Source organism: Abramis brama (assembly GCF_963993115.1).
Source record: "Abramis brama genome assembly, chromosome: 14".
Lineage (NCBI taxonomy): Eukaryota > Metazoa > Chordata > Actinopteri > Cypriniformes > Leuciscidae > Abramis > Abramis brama.
In genome coordinates, this window is record NC_139976.1 from 14,282,093 (window position 1) to 14,303,151 (window position 21,059).

General features: G+C 40.3%; 1 protein-coding gene across 1 annotated transcript; it reads left to right on the plus strand.

Annotated features, from left to right (window-relative positions):
- The first annotated feature begins 14,100 nt into the window (after window positions 1-14,100).
- myoz1b (myozenin 1b) lies at window positions 14,101-19,366 on the plus strand. The gene is made up of 6 exons (XM_084134275.1): window positions 14,101-14,322; window positions 15,539-15,635; window positions 17,713-17,882; window positions 18,207-18,285; window positions 18,390-18,561; window positions 18,667-19,366. The coding sequence occupies exons 2-6, from the start codon at window positions 15,548-15,550 to the stop codon at window positions 18,890-18,892; spliced, it is 735 nt and encodes a 244-aa protein (XP_083990401.1). The 5' UTR covers window positions 14,101-14,322; window positions 15,539-15,547; the 3' UTR covers window positions 18,893-19,366.
- Window positions 19,367-21,059: the final 1,693 nt, after the last annotated feature.

A 21,059-nucleotide genomic window follows, 5' to 3' on the forward strand; every position in this document is an offset into this window, starting at 1 on the left:
GTTCTGTCTGTGTGACTGAACTTTATACATGAAGACAAAAGGGCTACAAACAAAGGAAAACTGTTAGGACCTCCCACAGGAGATCGATCTAACTTGCCAATCCACTCTGAGCAATGCTGATTCTTTTTATTCATTCACACCAATCAGTTTCTATGGGCCATACATCTGAATGGGCCATTCATCTGTATGGGCCATTTGGCACACACCTTTGCAGACACAGACAGAGTGGATTACATCTGATACACAGTCACAATGTAAATTAATCTGATGACTGAAAATATAAAATCTTTCAATCCCTCATCTGATCATTTTTGATCACAAAACAAACTTCATTAATCATATATACAGCATGTTGCATATAGGCGCCAGTACTTAAAATGACAGGATAAGAGTTCATGGTGAAACTTTGCATCCTCTTGAATGCTTGAGTCCTCTGGAAGATTTTATTTTGGAGTTGTGATCTTTTGGAGGTGGCGGATAGTGTTGTGTTCTGTGAATGTTCATGAGTTTTCATCTAGGTGGCCAGTGCAGTCTAAACTTTGGATGTCTTTGCTCATCCTCTGGAACGCTGGAACACCTGCAATCACACAAAAGAGAAAAGGGAAACGTATCTTGCCAAGGAAAAGATTTTAAACACATAATTCCTAACTGCCTGAAAAACTGTCCCTATTTAATATTGGCAGAACACTACTGTGTTTATCAGTGGCTGTATGTTTATGTCTTCGTCCTCAGGCGACAAGCTAGAGCCTAAAAACCCTAGTCCCGCCATATCTGGACTCTGATAAACACTACTGCCGTCTATCCCTCATCTCTAGGCAGATGTTTCAAATCCCAATGGCTCACGTTGGTCCACTCATCTTTTCTCTGCACCTTAACTGCTTCATCAGTTACCATGAGATCATGAAGGCTTTCCCTCCTGGATTCTAATGGTGAAAATTGATTCTTGGCATTGTGTCCTACCAGGCTGAGTCTTTCATCAGATTGGCCAAGGCTGTCAGATGTTAGGTTTTCACTGGACATGGGCCGGCCTGTACTAACTCAGCTTAGTTTTCAATCCTACATTCAAAACAAAACATTCACTTTCAGACTAAGTTTCCTTGTTTCATTTCTGAAATACTCCAGACTGATAAGACTTAACTCGCCAATGTATTAGATTTCTCCAATACATAAAATAAGTAAGCTTGACCAGAGTTCTTGTGGGGAGAAGAATTTATTGAAGGTTTGTAGTGTAGCAGTCCTTTAGCAGCGATGTTAGCATGTTGCCCTTCAACAATCTTAACCCGAAGTTCTGTCTGTGTGACTGAACTTTATACATGAAGACAAAAGGGCTACAAACAAAGGAAAACTGTTAGGACCTCCCACAGGAGATCGATCTAACTTGCCAATCCACTCTGAGCAATGCTGATTCTTTTTATTCATTCACACCAATCAGTTTCTATGGGCCATACATCTGAATGGGCCATTAATCTGTATGGACCATTTGGCACATACCTTTGCAGACACAGACAGAGTGGATTACATCTGATACACAGTCACAATGTAAATTAATCTGATGACTGAAAATACAAAATCTTTCAATATGTTAGATCACAGTGTGTTATGCTCCTCCCTCCCCAGATCTAATAAAGTAAGTGAGACTCCCCCACTCCCTATCAGCTCTCAATGAAAAGATACACTGTAAATAAGTGCAAAAACAATTAAAACAGAATTTATTCTTTTAGATTTCTTTTTCTTATGATTGGTTATGTCTTCTGTCTAGATAAAGAATAAAATAAAATAATTTACAGTCTTTGTGTTGTCTTTTGAATTCACACCAACACTTTCAACACTGAAGTTGTAAAACTCTTTTCACTTGTGGTATAACAAATCCCTTATGGAACTTCAAAATGAGATCATTTTCAATGTGTCAATTTGTATATCCACAAATTATCACCTTTTTGAAAACAACAAACATAAACATACCATCAAATCTCACCTCTGAATAAGCACTTTTAAATGTGTACTCACAGTTCACCGTTTATCAGTTCAGTCACTGAAAAATAAAGGAAAATACCAGTTCGTAGAACGATGAATTAGAGTGCGTTGTCTGGACGTGGGATGCGTTGCAATAAACTGAAGATCCCGTATTGAAGTGTGCAAGTTCAAAAATACACTCAACTTTGTCTCAACCGTTTCACAGATAAACTGTCTCAAAAAGAAAATCAACTTGCAGATGAATCAAACTGAGATGTCACTTGAATGGCAGGGTAACGACAATCTTCACTCTTGAATCAGCAGAAAAGTTATGTCTCTTCATTAAGTGCGTACTGCAAACTAGCTGCTACAGCGATCTCAATCTCACGTGCTCTGACTCGTGCGGGAAACTCAATTACACGTGAACAGTCCCATTGAGCTATTAACTCGACGACACTTTTCGATGAAACCACGAGAAGTGCAAAAAACTGCAAAAAGACATGTAACAAGTCTCTGGATGGCCAAAATCAAACGGGGTTTGCATTTTAAACGTACTCACAGCTTCCGTGGTCTTCACAATATGTCACTGCGTCATTCTCACAGCCAACACATGCCACTGGAACAAAACTGTCTTCTGCAAAATCAAACGTGGGTCACTGTTCACACTTTCACGTAGTGCTGTCTGCTGTCGTTCTTTACTCTACTTAAGCCTCGATAATCTTTAATTGAAACAACTTTATCGAACACGCGACACTGCACTCTCTTCTGTGTCAGTCACACACTCATAACACGCGCTCTTCTTCGTCTCTCTCCGCTGCATTCACAGCACGCGCAAAAAGTAGACCGCTCGCCAAAATAAGAGTACCCTAGAAAAAATATATAATCTCCTTTCAAAATAATATACCCGTTACATTCCCCCCTGCTAAACCCTGCCACTCCATTGACATCTCTGGCAGATTCATCTCTGAAACACAAAACAGCATGTTAGAAAAACATGACATATAACTTCATATACTTCCCAAAGTTACAGAAGACTCTGAACTCTTATTTTACAATATAGTCATTTCTATACTTCACAGGTAAGACACCCTTGTTTTGCCTCTGAGAGCGTCTAAGCTCAGGAATACTCTCTTTCAGCTTCTGAGACATCAGCATCATCTGAGTCATCTTGTACCCTCAACTCTGATTCAGCTATCACATTCTGATTCGCATCACTGTCACCCTGTCCTACTTCCTGTGACTCCCCTTGATCCACCCTTGTGTGTGCATGGTAAGTGGAGTGTTGTGCAGTTTCTGGAAAGCAGACAATGTCCGACATGTCTGTGTTTGACTCAGACTTGTCTCTGATACCGTGCCGGTGTGCACGCGGTGTTGTGGATGACGGGAATGAACAGTGCCGAAGCTGATCTCTGTGTACAACCTTAGTAAAACCCCCCTGCTCTGGTTTGATCGTAAACACAGGTATGTCTGCATGGTTTTGCTTTAACACTATGTATGGTGTGTCTCCCCATTTATCCTGAATTTTATTTCTGCCCGAGTTTGTGATTACGCAGAAGCACTCGATCTCCAGGCCTCACAAGAGCTCCAAATGACTTGCGGTCATAAATTCTCTTTCTCTTTCTGGAAGCCTCTTGAGATGCTGCGTTTGCAATCTCCACTGCAGTCTTCAACCTTGCATGATGACCTTTCACCCAATCATCCAGGTTATCAACCTCATCCTCTTCTAGGTCCTTTTCCCCAAGGACATCCATTGGTAAATGTGCATCTCTTCCGAACATTAGATAGAACGGGGAATAACCAGTGGATGAATGCACATTGCTGTTGCAAGCCATTACCAGCTCTGGAAGGTGAGTCTTCCAATCTCTCTTTTTCTCTGGTGGCAAGGTTCTTAACAAATCATGCATGGTACGGTTGAATCTCTCACATTGAGAGTTCCCCTGTGGATGGTATGGGGTGGTACGGCTTTTTCCTATACCATAGACTTTGCAAAGCTCCTTGATCACGTTGGCCTCAAAACACCTGCCCTGGTCTGAGTGCAAGCGAGCCGGACAGCCGTAATAAACAAACCAGTGCTTAAGCAGCGCTTTTGCTGTTGTGTTTGCAGTCTGATTCTTTGTAGGAACAGCAACTGTGAATCTGGTGAACATATCGGTAAGAACAAGCACTTTTTCATACCCTCCAGAAGACTGCTCAAGCTGCATATAATCCATTGCTAGGACCTCTAATGGAGCTGAAACATTACTGCAGGTCATAGGAGCTCGAAGTCTGGGAAAAACATCTTTGGCTAGTGTACATCTCCTGCACTGCTTGATCCAGCATGGAACATCTGCAGACATTGTAGGCCAGTAATAACTTCTGCTCATCCGAGTTACTGTACTTCTCTCTCCAAAATGACCTCCGTGTTCATGTTGTCCCTCATACGCTTCACGCTGTAAAGGATCAGGAACAACCATCTGCCAGATCTCCTCTCCATCCCTCGGGTCCAAGATGCATCTGAACAGCACTCCCTGACGCAGCTTAAGACGGTCAAATTCTTTGGCAAGCTTCTTCAGTTTTGGCTCCATATCTCTGTGATCCATTCTACTTGGTCTCTTGTTCTCATATACTGCTTTATAAATGGGGCCGATCACAGGATCGTTCCTCTGTTGCTTTCTTATCTCGCTCCAACTATACCCATTTATTTCTCCTCTTATTGATGCCTGCACCGCAGCTTTACCATCAGGTTGCTCTTGGTCGATCCTTTTGCCTGGCCACAAGCATGCTCTCACTTCATCAGCTCCTAGCCGAATAAAATCCTTCCCATCATCATCCTTCTCTGGTTCCTCCTTGGAGGGAATCCTTGACAGGGCATCGGCATTCGTGTTGTGTCGGCCAGGTTTGTAGCATACTTCAAAGTTGTACTCGGCCAACTGCGCTACCCAGCGCTGCTCAACTGCGCCAAGATTAGCTGAGTAGAGGTACCTTAGTGGGTTATGGTCAGTAATCACCGTAAACTTTGAATACATAAGGTATTCTCTAAATTTTTCAGTGATCGCCCACTTTAATGCAAGCAGCTCCAACTTGAACGCACTATAGTTTTTGTCATTCTTTTCTGAACCTCTTAGCCCTCTGCTTGCATATGCCACAACACGCTCAATCCCTTCCTGTTTCTGGCTGAGGACTGCTCCCAGTCCATGAAGACTTCCATCTGTGGTGAATATAAAGGGTTCACTGAAGTCGGGATATGCCAGAACTGGTGGTGACGTCAAACACCCTTTCAACTCATCCAATGCGGACTGACATTCTTGGCTCCAAGTAAACGTTCCTGGGTTCTTGCTTGTCTTTCCTCCACCTACCAGTGCATGCAGTGGTTTGGCAATTTGAGCAAACCCTGGGACAAATCTTCGGTAATAGCTCATAAAACCAAGCACTTGCCTGACCTCTCTCACATTTTTAGGAACTGGCCACATATCCAGGGCTTTAACTTTCTCATCATTCACTTTTATGCCCTCTGCAGAGATCTGGTGTCCTAAAAACTTTACTTCAGGCTTTAGAAGAAAGCACTTGCTTGGCTTTAACTTCAGACCATATTGTCTTAGCCGGTTAAAGACAAGTTCTAACCTCTCACAGTGGCTTTCAAAATCTCTGTAGAAGATAATGACATCATCTAGATAGGACAAGAAGAACGTCAAAGGCCAAGTCACCAAGCACCACACCCATAAGGCGCTGAAAAGTGGCCGGAGCATTGCACAGCCCAAACGGCATCCTGGTCCACTCAAACAGCCCAAATGGAGTGGTGACGGCTGTGTTCTCCTGATCCTTCTCACTCACAGCCACCTGGAAATACCCAGCAGTCAAATCCAGTGTAGAGAACAGCTTGGCGTTGCCCAACGCATCCAAGGACTCGTCCACCCGTGGAAGCGGATATGCATCCTTATACGTTACTTCGTTTAGTTTTCCATAATCGCAGCAGAAACGCACACTGCCATCTTTCTTCATAACAATAACTGCGGGTGATGCCCAGGGGCTACTGCTTTCTTTAAGGACTCCCTGGGACACCAGACCCTGGACATGCCTTTTGACCTCTTGGAATATCTGCGGTGGTACTCTACGATGTCGCTGCTTTATCGGTGGCGCTTCACCTGTCGGAATATTGTGCACCACAGCCGTGGTGTAGCCATAATCTTGGTCATCCTCGGAGAAAACATCTCTGTGCTTTGATAGCAACTCAATGAGCCTTTCACATTGTTCTGGTGTGAGTCCTTCATAGTTCACTTCAACAGGAATTGGTAGTGGCGTGAGTGAGTTTTTATCAGCTTGAACTTTGTCTTGCACCAACTCTTTGACATGAAGTACTCCATCTTCCTCAAATTCAAGCACGTCCTTTGTGATTACTTCCTTTGGCTTAAAAACAGAAGCAACTCTGGATCTGGGAACAAGTCTAACAGCCTTTCCACTCAAGTTCACTACACGCACAGGGACCATTCCATCCTCTGTTTTAGCAAGAACGTGAGCCACTAAGAGTCCGTTTGGCAAACTTGCCCCAGCGACTGGCTCAACTAGCACATGACTATTCACCCTAGGCGACACTCCACAGCGGCCTTCCAGCACCTTCTCACAGCGAGGAGGAATAGTGACAGCCTGTCTTCCGGCAATCTTGACATACCCAATCCTTCCATCAGACCCTAGATGTCCTGTTTCTTTCTCAACTTTAGCAAGCACTCTCCGGACCTGGGCTTCATCTCGCCTATTATACTTGTCAATCTTCTCCATCCCCTCAGCTGAGATAAACAAGGACTGAACCTCACTGAGTACATTCATCCCGATGATCCCAGACACCCCTTTCATTTCCTTCACATCAGGACTTGTGTCAGTCAGAATGAATATACACTTTCCAGGAAATACTTTTCCCAGACATTCTACATCAGCCTGCAAGCATCCCAAGACAGGAATGTCCAGTCCATTGGCTGCTGTAAGCTTAACCCAGCACGCAGAGGATAACTTCAACTTCTGCTCCCCAAAGCGCTGTCTGAAGTGTGACTCAGATATGGTGGACACCTCTGACCCTGTATCTAAGAGGCACTTGGTTTTGACACCTGCTATCTTCACCTCGATGGCCAAGCAATCCCCAAAAGCACTGTCCTTCAGTTTTTCAGCAGTCTCGTCAGCCAACCATTCCGCTGCGTGGCATCTAATCAATGATGGCCCTGGGCCTTTCTGCACTGCACCTCCAGTGTCTGACTCAGTAGCCTCAGCTGACTCCACTGTTTGCTGTGGTGGAACTGGTCCACTTCTTAACTTGCCACCTTGCAGACAATAGTGACTGGTGTCCGGGTTCACCACATGAATAACAAATATAACATCCTTCACTGTCTTTTAAAGGTTGACTCTTTGGACGGCTTTGCTGTGGTTTATTTCTCTCTTTCCCATAGACTGCTTGATATAGTTCCTCTTGACGAGCAGCTATTTTCTGGATCGCCTCATGCAGTTTCTCCAATGACAGAGCAGAAGGAGCATCCTGTGCTGCAGCAGCATTCACTACCCCTCTGGCACGGGTACTGGACCTAGAAGTCTGTGTTTCCTCCTCTTCTGACCAGGTAATTACCGCTTGCATCAACTCCACGAAACTCAATTCTGGCTCAACCTTAATTCTGCGCTTCATCTCTCGACGCAAGAAGTCATCTTTTAGGCCTAACACCAGTTGCTCTTTCAGAACATTTTCAGCATCTGCCACTCTAGCTGGCTCTCGGCGCTGAACACGATTAAGTCTTTCCCGAAGGTCATAAGCATAGGAGCGTATTGTTTCTCCTGCATTCTGAGCACGGTCATAGAAGTCTTTCAGCCTTGTACCAATGGGCACTTTATCCCCATAGGTGTCAAGGAGAACGGTGAAGATATTGTCAACAGACTCCTCTTTCCCATCCATCATGAACTTCACTGTGGCTTTGGCCTCATCCTTTAGGTGCTGTTTCACCAGCTCTACCCGATCCTCAGTGGGCACCCTCATGACTTGAAATGCAGACTTCATCGATGCTACCCATTCTTCAACACTCAGCTCTCCTGGTTTTGCCATGTAACCAGTGAAATCAGGGAGCTTCCGGTCTCGAGGGATATAAATGGCAGCTGGGGTCGTTTGTGCAGAGGTTTGGCTCTCAATGACCACCTTGGCTAAGGATAGGGCTTCTCTCTGCTCTGCCCTGGCTTGGTCAAGTGCCCCTGCCTGCTCAGCAAACCTCCTCTGCATCTCTGCCATCTCTCTTTTTAGTTCCTCCAGCTCAGACATCTTCTTACTTGACAAAAACTACTTATGGGCCTGGAGACGTGTGACTACTTAAATGTGCCTAATTCGATCCTGTTCGTGACGCCACTTTTGTAACGGGGTATTTAGCCCGTTGTGTAGGGGAAATGGATTATGGCTGCTCTGGAAGTTTGGACAACGAAAGGATCTTGGTCCTCGCTCCCCAAACGTTTTAACCTCGTTACACGCTAATGTGTGTATGTGGTTTCTTACTTTATTGTGTGAGAAATCTAAAGATTGACAAGGGTAGGCTTCAGGTACGATAATGTCACACAGCGGCTTCCTGAAGAGAAATTGCATATGTTAGATCACAGTGTGTTATGCTCCTCCCTCCCCAGATCTAATAAAGTAAGTGAGACTCCCCCACTCCCTAGCAGCTCTCAATGAAAAGATACACTGTAAATAAGTGCAAAAACAATTAAAACAGAATTTATTCTTTTAGATTTCTTTTTCTTATGATTGGTTATGTCTTCTGTCTAGAATAAAATAAAATAATTTACAGTCTTTGTGTTGTCTTTTGAATTCACACCAACACTTTCAACACTGAAGTTGTAAAACTCTTTTCACTTGTGGTATAACAAATCCCTTATGGAACTTCAAAATGAGATCATTTTCAATGTGTCAATTTGTATCCACAAATTATCACCTTTTTCAAAAGATCACCTTCAAACAATCACATTTGAAAACAACAAATATAAACATACCATCAAATCTCACCTCTGAATAAGCACTTTTAAATGTGTACTCACAGTTCACCGTTTATCAGTTCAGTCACTGAAAAATAAAGGAAAATACCAGTTCGTAGAACGATGAATTAAGAGTGCGTTGTCTGGACGTGGGGTGCGTTGCAATAAACTGAAGATCCCGTATTGAAGTGTGCAAGTTCAAAAATACACTCAACTTTGTCTCAACCGTTTCACAGATAAACTATCTCAAAAAGAAAATCAACTTGCAGATGAATCAAACTGAGATGTCACTTGAATGGCAGGGTAACGACAATCTTCACTCTTGAATCAGCAGAAAAGTTATGTCTCTTCATTAAGTGCGTACTGCATACTAGCTGCTACAGCGATCTCAATCTCACGTGCTCTGACTCGTGCGGGAAACTCAATTACACGTGAACAGTCCCATTGAGCTATTAACTCGACGACACTTTTCGATCAAAACAAGTGCAAAAAAACTGCAAAAAGACATGTAACAAGTCTCTGGATGGCCAAAATCAAACGGGGTTTGCACTTTAAACGTACTGACAGCTTCCGTGGTCTTCACAATATGTCACTGCGTCATTCTCACAGCCAACACATACCACTGGAACAAAACTGTCTTCTGCAAAATCAAACGTGGGTCACTGTTCACACTTTCACGTAGTGCTGTCTGCTGTCGTTCTTTACTCTACTTAAGCCTCGATAATCTTTAATTGAAACAACTTTATCGAACACGCTTCACAATCGCGACACTGCACTCTCTTCTGTGTCAGTCACACACTCATAACACGCGCTCTTCTTCGTCTCTCTCCGCTGCATTCACAGCACGCGCAAAAAGTAGACCGCTCGCCAAAATAAGAGTACCCTAGAAAAAATATATAATCTCCTTTCAAAATAATATACCCGTTACATTTGCTATTCTATAAATATATAGGCCTAATAAGTTGTATTATAATATGCTATAAGGTATGAAATATATTTATCTAAATGTATCAATTAGTTTCCACATATTCACCAGAAGTCATTTCAGGGGTTATTTTTCAAAACAAAATGTTATGAATTGCAACACTTGCTACAACCTGTCAAACCTAAGCCCATTTCCAATACTTTTTAACCTAAATTAATTTGTTAAAGACTACTTTTTTTTTTCTTTTTTTTTTTTTACTAAAATTGACTAAAACTTGACTAAAACCTTTTTGCGTTTTCGTCGACTAAAACTTGACTAAAACTATCAAGTTTATAAGTGACTAAAATGTGACTAAAACTAAAAAGCATTTTCGTCCAAAAGACTAAGGCTGAATCCCAATTCTCTGTCTTACCCCTTCCCCTACCCCTACCCCTTCGTCTTACCCCTAGCCCTTGTCCCTCGAAACCGAGTGGTAAGCACTAGGGGTGAAAACATACCCCTATGAAATGAGACACCACTTGGTTACGTCATCATACTATCGATGTCTCCAGGGTTACCATGCAACGTCCTCTTTTTCCTGGACATGTCGCCTGGATTTCGGGATCACCCAAAATGTCCAGGATTCGGCTTTTGCTTTCTGCCGTCGCTATTCATTATGTTTACATGCACAAGGTGTTGTTTCAATCGGACTGAATTCATTCAAATCGGTGAATCTGAATGTAGTGTTTAACTTACATGAACGCTAAACAAGTGATCGGTTTATGTGCGTTTTAGCATTGCTTAAATTCCTGTGTTTTCGTATCAGTCGGGATCCGTTTGAAGCTGAATGCATGACCTGCAAAGCTGGCACATACGTGTCAGTGTCAAATAATGTACACAATGAATGGCAACTGTAGAAAGCAAAAGCCGAATCCCGGACATTTTGGGCTATCTCGAAATCCTGGCCAGACATGTCCGGGGAAAACAAAATTCACTGCTTATAGTTTAGTTAAAACTGTAGACATGGAGTCCATTCAAGGCTAGTCAGAGAAATGCGGGACTGATTGTGCAAACCAGCAATGTATCGTTAGCATAGCCTAGCGTAGCAGACTAGCGATTTTTAAAAACGTTTAAAAACATTTCAATTAACAACATGGTTGCAAATATATATGTACATGACTGTGTAGAGCACAAAACAAGCCTGTCATAATTTTTCAATCAATCATTTAAGCCGAAAATACTTACATTTATGGGACTCTCTTGATGGCATGTCCGCCATTGTTGCCGGTTGCGCAGTGCATTCTGGGTACCCCTTGGTTTCAAGTAAGCTGCGAAAATTCTTGGTTTTAAGGGGTATCTACCCCTTCCCCTTAGCCCTACCCCTAGATCAAAATGAGAATTGGGATAGCCCTTACTCTCACGTGAACGTGCAAAACTAAGGGGAAGGGGTAAGGGTAAGGGTAAGGGGTAAGACAGAGAATTGGGATTCAGCCTAAGACTAAGACTAAAACTAAAAGGGCTGCCAAAAACAACACTGGTCAAAAACGTGCGTTTTCTGTGACCCCAAAGCGCACGTCCAGAACGTGCATTTTAAATAGCAGATCACACGTCAAGGACGCCCGTTTTGATGCAAAAACCGCGCGTTTCTGACTGTCAAAACGCACGCTTTTTACGTGTCAGTGTGCAATCAGACGCCTGACCAGGGCCCGTATTCATAAAGATTCTAAGAATCCTCTCAGAAAACTCTTAATTTAGCTTAAAAACTTTTATGTAGGAGTCTTAGCTTAAGAGCGATTCGGGACCGATCTGAGAGCAACTCTGAGTAAGGAAAAGACAAAAACTTTCATCTTAGTAAGGAGGTGGAGTTGACCCCGTTGCTATGTATGACACAATCTTTTGAAGACTGTGATTGGTTGGTTGTCCAAGAAAAAAAAGTGATTTTAAGTATAGGGTCTATTCTAAGCCTCCACTTTGAACTTACATGCGTAATTTTTCCTATTTGATCGTTCTCTCTCACACACACACACATTATATATGTGTATATAAATCCTTTTTTTATTTACCATGCTGTTGATTTCCTATAAGGTATTTGATTGCTTAGAATGATAAAAATTGTTCCACTCTTTCCAGTTACACTGATTGCTGGCATGTCTATTTAAGCGGTGGTTTGAATGTTGGTTTTAATGTATCAAACATGGAATTTTCCCAGTTGCCAAATATCGTAATGTAGTGATTACTTTCATTTCAGGCGCTATGGCATTTCTGCGCTGTGTCGGAGATATTAGCGTGTCTCTAAAAAGATCAGTCACAAACATGATCCCTGCACGATCTAATCTGTAGCGTCTTATTAACTCACTGTCATCCATTGTCTGCAACACATTTCTTCTCCCTCTTCGTCTTTCTGCCATTTTCTCCTCTGCTAAAGAAACTCTTAAGCCTCTTAAAAGTCCTCGTCCGTGCTCCTAACAATTTTGACCTTAAGACCTCTTTTAAGGGTTAAGATGCTTTCTGAATTACTTTTTTCTTTACTAGGAGTTTTTCTTTAATTTTAAGAGTAAACGCCCACATTTCTAAGAATTTTCTTAGAATTTTGTCACTAGGAGCTACTCTTTGCATTAAGATTCTTTATGAATACGGGCCCAGGCGTTTATGAATACTTTGGCTTGCCATATTGGCTTGCCATATCATTGCGCCCACACCGCAATGACGTCATTTTTGCCGCGCGCACCTTCGCGCTCGTGTGGACGCGTCAAGTATAAACCTAGCTTGGTTGTTCCTATTCTCTTAATGAGTAATGGGTGTGTTTGGGCTTTAAATGCAATTAACCAATCAGAGTCTCACCCCATTTCCTTTAGCCTAAATGTCAGTTGCCATGGCGGGTTCGCTATTTACATGACGGAATTTGATATTGGAAAGACCGAATGCATCTCCAGAGCGCAAACGGATCAAACCATCTACGGGACAAGCCGGATTCCACCATATCTTTATGTGGGGTGAATTCAGGTTGATTGGGACACTTTTTTCCAGTCATCTCAATGGCAAAAAGTGTCCTAATCAACATGAATTCAACCTGAAATAGTAATCTTTTACATTGTAATCCTTTTATTTTTTTATATTTGGCATGTTTGTGTGCTGCTGTGCGTCCCTGTGTGTTTAATAAGCAGAGTGTAGGCCTACGCGCGTTGTGGACCCTCATATAGGCGCACATTGCTAACGCGCTCTTTAAATAACAAAAATAATCATAATTTTAAAAAGATTTTTTAAATAGCACAATAAAATAATCTGCCATTGACTTTACACCAGGATTCAGTCTATTTCAGTTGCCTCAGAATAGCAACGCGCCATCAATGCGCCTGAACATGTAAACAACGTGGTGCAGTATGTGAAAATGATAACTGCACTAGCAAAAAACACTTGTGTTGCGGCTGGCGCTGCATTGCTCCTGGTGTATGATAGGGCCCAATGTCTGTCCTGTCTTGAGGCCAACTATAGGCTACAGTGCATCCTGCTTTAGCGTGGTTAAAAAGAAAACACATGAAGATGCATTTCTTAATCTTGAGGTTTGTGATGTTGCACCTAAGTTAAGTAGCTAAGTTCTGTTGACATGTTCTTCTTTGAAAGAGGTCTGATTTTCTGTTTGACATTGAGAAGACTGGAACTCTCACTGCGTGCCTTATGAAAGTTTACTGTCCATACTTTAAACTGGTGAAGTGCAAACTGTAAATAATCTTGACTCCTTTTCAGAAGCAATATGTCTTCATAATGGAGGTCTGTCAACTGCTTCTCAAAGTAAGTACTACGATAAAGACTGATTAAGATCCTATATTATTCATGGCTGGATACACAATGTACACAATAAATTATTACAATAAATATACAAAATGGTACTGGTAAAGTAAATATTGTTGATAAGAGTAAACAATAGCTACATAAAATGCTGCAAAGTTACTGAAATATTGTAATCAGAAAAGGGAAAAATAGCAAATGCACAGTGTAGAACTTTTGTGTTTAGTGAATTGTTTTGAATTTAGAATTTTGTGAAAGTCAAAGCTAGAAATGTGATCCCACCCATTCAATATTCAGCTCAATATTAGCAATACACAGAAAGTTCCAAATATTTACTGTTAGAAATACAGAGGGTAAGACCAAAGTAAGTGACTGAAATAAGAAGTGGGACATAATCTTTTTACAGATCCTCCCTGAAAACATCTTGCTCTTCATTGCTCTATATTTAGACCTAAAAGTATCTGCAAGAAAAGTATCTCCTCACCATCAGCTCTGTCCCTATGCTGAACTAAACCCCCTCCCCACTCCCCAAAGACCTCCTGTCCCAAACACTGCTATAGGATTTCACTCTCCCTGGGATGTAGAAGAGAGCAGAAGTTGGTGGAATCCTAGCCAACCCTAAGGAACTGGATTAACCGTAAAACAGCCCTCCTGGGAACCTTTGATTCAAACTGTGATTTGATTTGTTTTCTGAAACAGTGAATCGTTGGTCTCAGGTAAGAGGAGCCATTGTGATGTTTGATTGATTGCAACGGGGGGAATTGCAGGTGATAAAATGTTATAATGAGCTCATAATCTAGACGTACTACTGAGGGGGTTAGAGTATGCCGAGATGATTTATTATTGTTTGCAAATGGGAAAAATATATGTTGTTCTTAGATAGATCTGCCTCCTGCTGCATTTCATAGCTCAAATAGATCTAATAAACACTGACATACAAATATACTTGATTTGATTTGATTTGCTTTGACATAGCACGGGATCTTCTTCACATATGCATATATGTACAAAAATGATAAATTAATTTTACATAAACACACAAATGAAAATAAATAACACTCCAACACTCGCCTATTTAAATATTGTTAATGATTTAACTGTGTGGTCCTTACTGAATTATTATTATTATTAGTTCAAATGCAGAAATGTTTTTTACAGCTCCTCAGAAATGTGTTTAATAAGGCATTCAGACTACTCAGACTTACCATTGCAATGCTTCAGTTGGACATTTGAGGAATTTGCTGACCAGTTACCCATGGTGGATTTATTTAGTGTGCTAAAACAAAAATACCCCTCTTTGCAACAAGAGACTGGTGTCGGCTATGGAATTTAAAGTTTTACCAATTGACCGTAGCTTAAATATACTTTATAGTTATATGTTGTGAATATTAGTGTTAATCGGACACTTTAAATATTCATGCAAACAGTCATCAAGAACAGAAAGCCCTTACAAATACAAAACTAAGTGTTACTGTTAATGTCACAAGATTTACTTAATGCATGTTAAAGACTGGGATTGTTTGAAAATGTAAGAATTAATATTCCTCCTGACCACATAATATATAATATATATAAAATCATTTATGTTTGTAGGGTAAATAATATTGTTATTTTTATGGGTATGTTATTTTATTTTGAAGTGAAGAGAGCATCAATAAGCCCCTCAGAATTTGGGCCCTTTGTGGCATGTTGTTGCTGGTGTTTTTATTATTTAGTTTAATAATAATTATAATTCACTGAGCTATGAGCGTTCATAATTCCAGCTTGGTTTATGCTTTTATTTGATCAATTTATTTCGTATAATATTATTTTGGGGGATGCATGATCATGCTAAACTCATACCGAAATACATTACAATTTATCAGAAAATGCACATGCCATCTTTTCTCATCTTCCCCTACCAGTTTATTCAGATTTCATTCCCCCCCTCAGATTGCAGTGATGCCTGTCTCTGGAACACCTGCTCCAAGCAACAAGAGGAAGAAGCCTTCAAAAATCATCACAGATTTCTCAAACATCTCACAATATGGTCAGTGGTGTTTCTTATATGTAGTTGAAATACACAGACCTTAATTCTGGTTGATCACTCACTTGTGATATCCTGATGACCGGATGAGTGTTGTAAATGTCACACTTAATTAACAAACGCCCTCACTGGTGTCCTGTGTCAACATGAAGAGCCAGAGCCAGAAATGCCAAACAACCCACAGGCTCTCTGTAAATTTCTCACGGTGTAAATCCCCACCGAGAACACTTAATTTATTGGTACTGTATGTGTAGAGCCTCAAAAGGAGAGAACACTTGGCATAAGCACACAGCTACATAGTATTGCAAGCAACTTTAATGAGGGGCTTGTGCATTTTTCTAAGAATAGTCACAGTTTGAATTGTTTTTTAATGCATCAATAGATTCAGTGAAATGTCACATTTTAACTAGAACAGCATGTTATAATGTTCCTGTTTTTTCTGGAGTCATGGGCTATCAATTCCCACAGTTTGATGAGCTGTGTCGATGCAATTACTCATCCCAGCTTTGACAAAAAAAATGCCTCCATCATTCTATAAAGACCAGTGTAATGAGCGGTTAGCCTATGCAGTGTGTAGCTGGCCAATTATTCCTAAATCTCAAAGGCATTATCAAACTGTGTGACTTCACAGCTCTCCTCTAATGAGCAGCGTTATTAGGTGCTTTGCGTTTGTGTGTGAAGGCTGTTTAGTGTACTAGATTCTCTCACTTCATCTGCTTGGCAATGTGCTCATAATGGGCAGTTTGTTTACAGGACAACATTCTTGTGGCTAGCGTTTCAGAGCCAAATAAATCAACAGCAAAATTACTGCCAAAAAGAAGATCTGTTCGGCAGAGATTTCAAGCCGCTTAACTTCAAATTATTTAACTTCAGTCTGTTTCAGCAGACTGTCATGCATACGCACATACAATCAGTTTTATACAAACAAATTAGATTTTTTATTGTTTGTATCACTTAGCTTGTTCGTGTTTGCACGTTCTGGACAGACTGTGTATTTATTGTCGGTGGATTTGCACTCTTTGTGAAAGTTACATTGATATGCTAGGTGGCGACAAGTTTTCTGAGTCATTGAATCATTCATCCAACGATTCATTCAAAATACGGATTTATTCAGGAATGAAATATGTGACTCCCTGCATCTAAATATGCCTAGTTTCCTACTATATAATTGAAAACAGTACGTGAAAAGTGCAGTATTTCCAAAATCATAAGCTGCATTCATATATGCATACTTCCCTAAAATAGTAATAATAGTAAAGGAAAAGGGTTACACTTTATTTTAAGGTGTCACTGTTACAGTGTAATTATACATTTAAGTACTGAGTAATATTAATTAACTGCATGTACTTACTACATGTTTGGTTTGGTTTAGGGTTAGTTGCATGTAATTGTGCATAATTTACTGTTATTACTATGGTAAGTACATGAAACATAATAACAAAGACACTGTAAAATAAAGTGTTACCAGGAAAAGTACACAGGATCACATAATACTTCCGGCTAAATTCTGAAGTGCGCATTCAATCCATCCCAGGAGATTATGGGAGAGGAGTTGTGCAATAGCAGTGAAGGGATGCAAGGGATGAAGGGATGCATATTTACATGGCGGAATTTGCAATCCCGGAATGGGATCTGCTCATGCACAAGGTTAAAGCAGACCATCTACGGGACAAGACGGGGCATTGCGCCGGGTGTATGATAGGGCCCACAGTCTTTAAGAGTCATTGAATTACTCATTCAATCAATTTGTTTATCAAAAAACACTAATTAATTCAGGAACGAAACAGCATTTTTGTGTGGCAATCACGTTATTGTTATTGCCATCGAATGTGGCTTGACTCCAGGTTTAATGGCTGATAATAAAATTAAGAAAGAATATAATAAAACCTAAAGAGTGCAGGGCTTCTGTCCTGTGTAGGCTAAGACCCCTTTTTTTATGCTGTTTTCATGCTTCATTTAGACACTAGTATGATGTTTCCATCTATACATATAGTAGTCATTCTAACGATTTAAAAGGGGCATTGTGTTAATTCTGACTGAATTTACCTTTTTCCTTCCCCACTTCACTGATCTTGACCAGACCAGCAAGATGAGAGTGCTGAAGCCAGTGAACTGGACTTGGGGACCAAAATCAAGGCCCCTAGAGATGTGATGTTGGAGGAGCTGTCTCTCATGAAGAACAAGGGCTCCAAAATGTTCAAGATGAGACAGAAAAGGGTGGAGAAATTCATCGTCAGTGACGAGAACCTGGTCAGCAAAACAGGCATGAGAAAAGCAATAGCTTTGATAGGAAATAGAGGTTTATTGTGTGATAGGATCTGGATCACAAAATAAACCCTAAAAATCAAGATCAAGGGGTCTTCTATAAACATGAAGGAACTTGTTTTGCAAAAATAACATCATAATGCATGACTGCTTATCATGTAAACAAATGAAGTATTAATTATGTGAGAAGAAAGAGACCACAATGTAATTAAATTCACATTTACTCTGAACACACTGGTATTCACATACAGTATGTACAGTATACTGCATAGCAGGATGATCTTCTTTTTGTTCCTCATGCCTTTGCAGATAAACCTCCAGAACCTGGTTCCTTCTCTGGAATGTGAGATGACCGCTCCACCTGAACCATCTCCCAAACCATCTCAAGGTAAATCTCATCTTGTTACATTATTTATTTATTTTTCAACAGCAAACATGTAAGTCCACGGAGTTAATTTTTAGATTTTTGTTTTTCTGTTCTTCTTATGGCAGAGGGAGTAAATGCTGGGGCAGAGAAGGAAAAGAGACGCGAGTATGTTAATACATACGTATCACCATGGGAAATTGCTATGAAAGATGACGAGGAACTTAAAAAAACCATGAGGTGGAAAATGCCAGGGCCTCAAGTTCACAAGGATCTTCCCAAGTACAAGAGTTTCAATAGGTACTAGGATATTTTATCATTTATAAAAATAATTCTACACAGACGCCATACCTTTTGATAGTTGTTATTCAACTGATCCATCTACATGTTGTTCTTGCCCACAAGAATGGCTCTGCCCTTTGGAGGATTTGACAAGGCCTCTCGTCTTGTCACCTTTGAAGCCCCTGTCAAGGCAACCAACGAGGAGCCGCAGCCAGTGCCTGAGTTTAACCTTTGCTGTCGGCCTTCTTTCAACCGCACTCCGATCGGCTGGACATGCAATGAGGAGCACAGCCATATCTACACGGAGCTGGACAACATCCCCTTTGATGGAGAGACTGACGACCTCTAAGAAACCTGCCCATCTTATGTGAACACAGACGTGTATATACACAGCAACATACATGCTTTAACGAAAAAGCCAAATACAGATGCGTACATAGATACACAGACCAGCAAACAGGGACCTTATGCACTCGCATCCAAAAACAACAACTGATTCGTATTTGCATGAGAAAGGAATGATCTTCGCCTTTTCTCCCATTGTTTTGTGTGCTGTTTACAATGGAAACACATCATTGCATGTTGTGATTTGCTGGTTCATAGTTGGCAGACACATTATGCATTATGCTTGACTGCAATGATCTATGATAGACATATAAAGTACCTAAAATGATCTAGCATTAAAATAAACTTTTGTCCCTAAACAGAATATGGTCTGATTTCTTATATAAAGAAGCAATCTGTCAGTGTACTGTATTAATAATGTTTTTGATCTTTGTTTAGCAGCTGCACCTCCTGTTCAAATTATATCAAATTATACTTCAAAAATAGATAAAACAATAAAGCAATACATAAACAATTAATTATCTAAAAAAATACATGCACAAAACTAATCAAAGCATGAATAGTGGCTAGTTTAAAACTGATTAGGTATTTATACTTACCCTTTTTTTTTTTTTGTCTGTGCCACCTTTTGGTCTTTCTCATTTTCTATTGTATTTAACATTTAGAATCAACGTCATATTTTGACAGTTTTTTAAACTGTTTTTCAATTTGTAGTAGAAAGAAATATTTATAATTATCAACTTATTTTAAGTAAATTTTCAGCCCTGTCCCACATTTTACATGCAACATCTACATGTTTTTAATAACACTTAGACTATATTTGTCCCTAAAGAAGTGATGATGGCTCCTATTAACTTGTCAGCATAATTTAGGCTAAATTCAATTCAATTCACATTTATTTGTATAGCGCTTTTCACAATACACCTCGCTTCAAAGCAGCTTTATAGAAAAGCATGAGTCCACATTACAATTTAGAGGGATTTCAGAAATGTACATATACAAATCACAGTTAGCTAAAATGTACTAATTTAAACAATGTAATAATTTAAGGCAGAAAAAATGAATGGAAACTTTTTTGTTAACTAATGATTATGACATATATAAAATTGTAGCATTAGTGCATGTTGATTCAGAGTTTACGTCATCTGAAGTCCTCGCAGGAGTTGGTGGCGTCTCTTCACATATGTTGAAGCATCTGAAGTCTTCATAAGAGCCTGGATTCAGACTGAAGCTGACATACTCTCTAGTTACCTCAGGATGGGCATCCCGAGATAAAACAGAGAAGCAAATCGAAAATAATTAGCGTAGCTGCTGTTCATAACATTAAGCAAGGATAATCATGTGCATTTGATCTGATAAGGTTATGAGATGCTTGGCTAAAGAGATTCGTCTTTAATCTAGATTTAAACTGAGGTGAGTCTGAGCCCCGAACGTTATCAGGAAGGCTATTCCAGAGTTTAGGAGCCAAATGTGAAAACGCTGTCCCTCCTTTAGTGGACTTATAAAGCCCAGAGTTTTGTGACCTTAAAGATCATAATGTATTGTAAGCCGATAGAAGATAAGTTAAATACACAGGAGCTAAACCATTTAGGGCTTTATATTATAGGTCAGTAGCAATACTTTGTAATTGATACGGAACTTAATAGGTAACCAGAGATGATACAATTGGTGTTATATGATCATATTTTCTTGGGCTAGAACTAGCAGCTGCATTTTGGACTAATTGTAGATTGTTTATTGAGGATGAAGGACAACCAGCTAGTAATGCATTACAGTAATCTAGAGGTCATGAATGCAAGAACTAACTTTTCTGCATCAGAAACAGATGTCATGTTCTGTAGCTTAGCAATGTTTCTGAGGTGGAAGAAGGCTGTTTTTCTTGTAATATATGAAATATGATTTTCGAAAGACAAGTTGCTGTCTAATATAACACCCAGGTCTTTAACTGTAGAGGATGAAGTAACAGTACATCCAGATGCAAATTGTATTCTAAGAGATTCTGTGTACAGGTTTCTATCAACCTGTAGCTAACAACCCTGTTATCCATTATTGTTTGAATTAACATTTATTGTATTTGATGTAATAAAACAGAATATATAATGTTTAATATGTCCTTCTGAAGTGGACAAATAGCATGTTCTGACAGTTAAGCACTTTCTTTCACTGATAGC